This window comes from Nestor notabilis, unplaced genomic scaffold (genome assembly GCF_000696875.1).
Source record: "Nestor notabilis isolate BGI_N333 unplaced genomic scaffold, ASM69687v1 scaffold17592, whole genome shotgun sequence".
Lineage (NCBI taxonomy): Eukaryota > Metazoa > Chordata > Aves > Psittaciformes > Psittacidae > Nestor > Nestor notabilis.
The window spans coordinates 1,401-2,319 of record NW_009919862.1 but is presented as its reverse complement, the minus strand read 5'-3'; the positions used below and the strand labels follow the sequence as shown (position 1 = coordinate 2,319).

Here is a 919-nt window from a genome sequence, read left to right as displayed (position 1 = left end):
CCCAGGGCGCAGCGCACAAGGAGGTTTTGGGGCACAGGATGGGGAGAGCCCAGTGTGGGATGGTTCTGAGCTTCACGCTGCTCATTCTCTCATTGCAGACGATCCCATCCATTTGCTCAGGGAAGTGGTTTTGCTGACGGACGACCGGAACCTACGAGTCAAAGCGCTGACCCGCAACGTGCCGGTGCGGGACATTCCCACCTTCCTCAAGTGGGCTCAGGAGGGCTGAAAGGGGCCGAGCAGCCCCTGAGCAAGTCACGCAGCCTGTGAACGGTGGGAGACCGGCTTCTGAGTTTTTTTCGCCACCGCCTTCCAGCCCACCACGAACAATACACGCCACGTCTTCAACCCACCCCAGAATGGCCAAGCTGAGAAGGGGGTTCCCCCCCCATGAGCGCAGACCAGCCGGGAAGGTCATTGCTGTGGATGGTTCACGTGGAGGCTCTGGGACGTTCAGGGTCCCACCAGCCTTTGGGCAGTGCCAGAGTGGAGCTGGTGAGCCCCACTGGTGAGGGAAGCTTTGGGTGAGCCCCGGATCACCAGCCTTCTGCTTAGTTTGCTTGGTTGCAGAGAGCTCGAGTCATGAGTTGGTGGCTCTTTGGGTTGGTAGGCTGCGTAGGGCAGAGACCAGGGACACGCCAGCGCAGACTTTGGGATTGCTTAGTCTAGCTTGTGCCCCACGGAGAGGCCGTGGACATCAAGGGCAGGTTCCCTCCTATCCCAGCCTGTTCGTCCTGCGTGGCCCAGGCAGCCCCTTCCCCACCCTGCGCCCGCCCCATGCATGGGGTGCTGTTTGTGGAGGTGCTTGTCCTCTCCCTGCTGCAGGGTTTGCTTGTTGAGTTTCATTTCTTTCAGTATAGGTTAGTTTTCAGGTGTATGCCCTCCCTGCTTTGCTGGGGGGAGGCTTTGAACATCCCCC

General features: G+C 60.0%; 1 protein-coding gene across 1 annotated transcript in view; it reads left to right on the top strand.

Moving 5' to 3' along the window:
- Nucleotides 1-482, top strand: part of LOC104402534 (telomerase-binding protein EST1A-like) — a gene marked incomplete at its 5' end in the record, with an annotated part of 5,895 nt that extends 5,413 nt beyond the window's left edge. The window contains one exon of the mRNA XM_010010434.1: nucleotides 99-482. Within this exon, the coding sequence (XP_010008736.1) occupies nucleotides 99-229 (131 nt within the window). The remainder of the gene's footprint in view (nucleotides 1-98) is intronic.
- Between the last annotated feature and the right edge of the window lie 437 nt (nucleotides 483-919).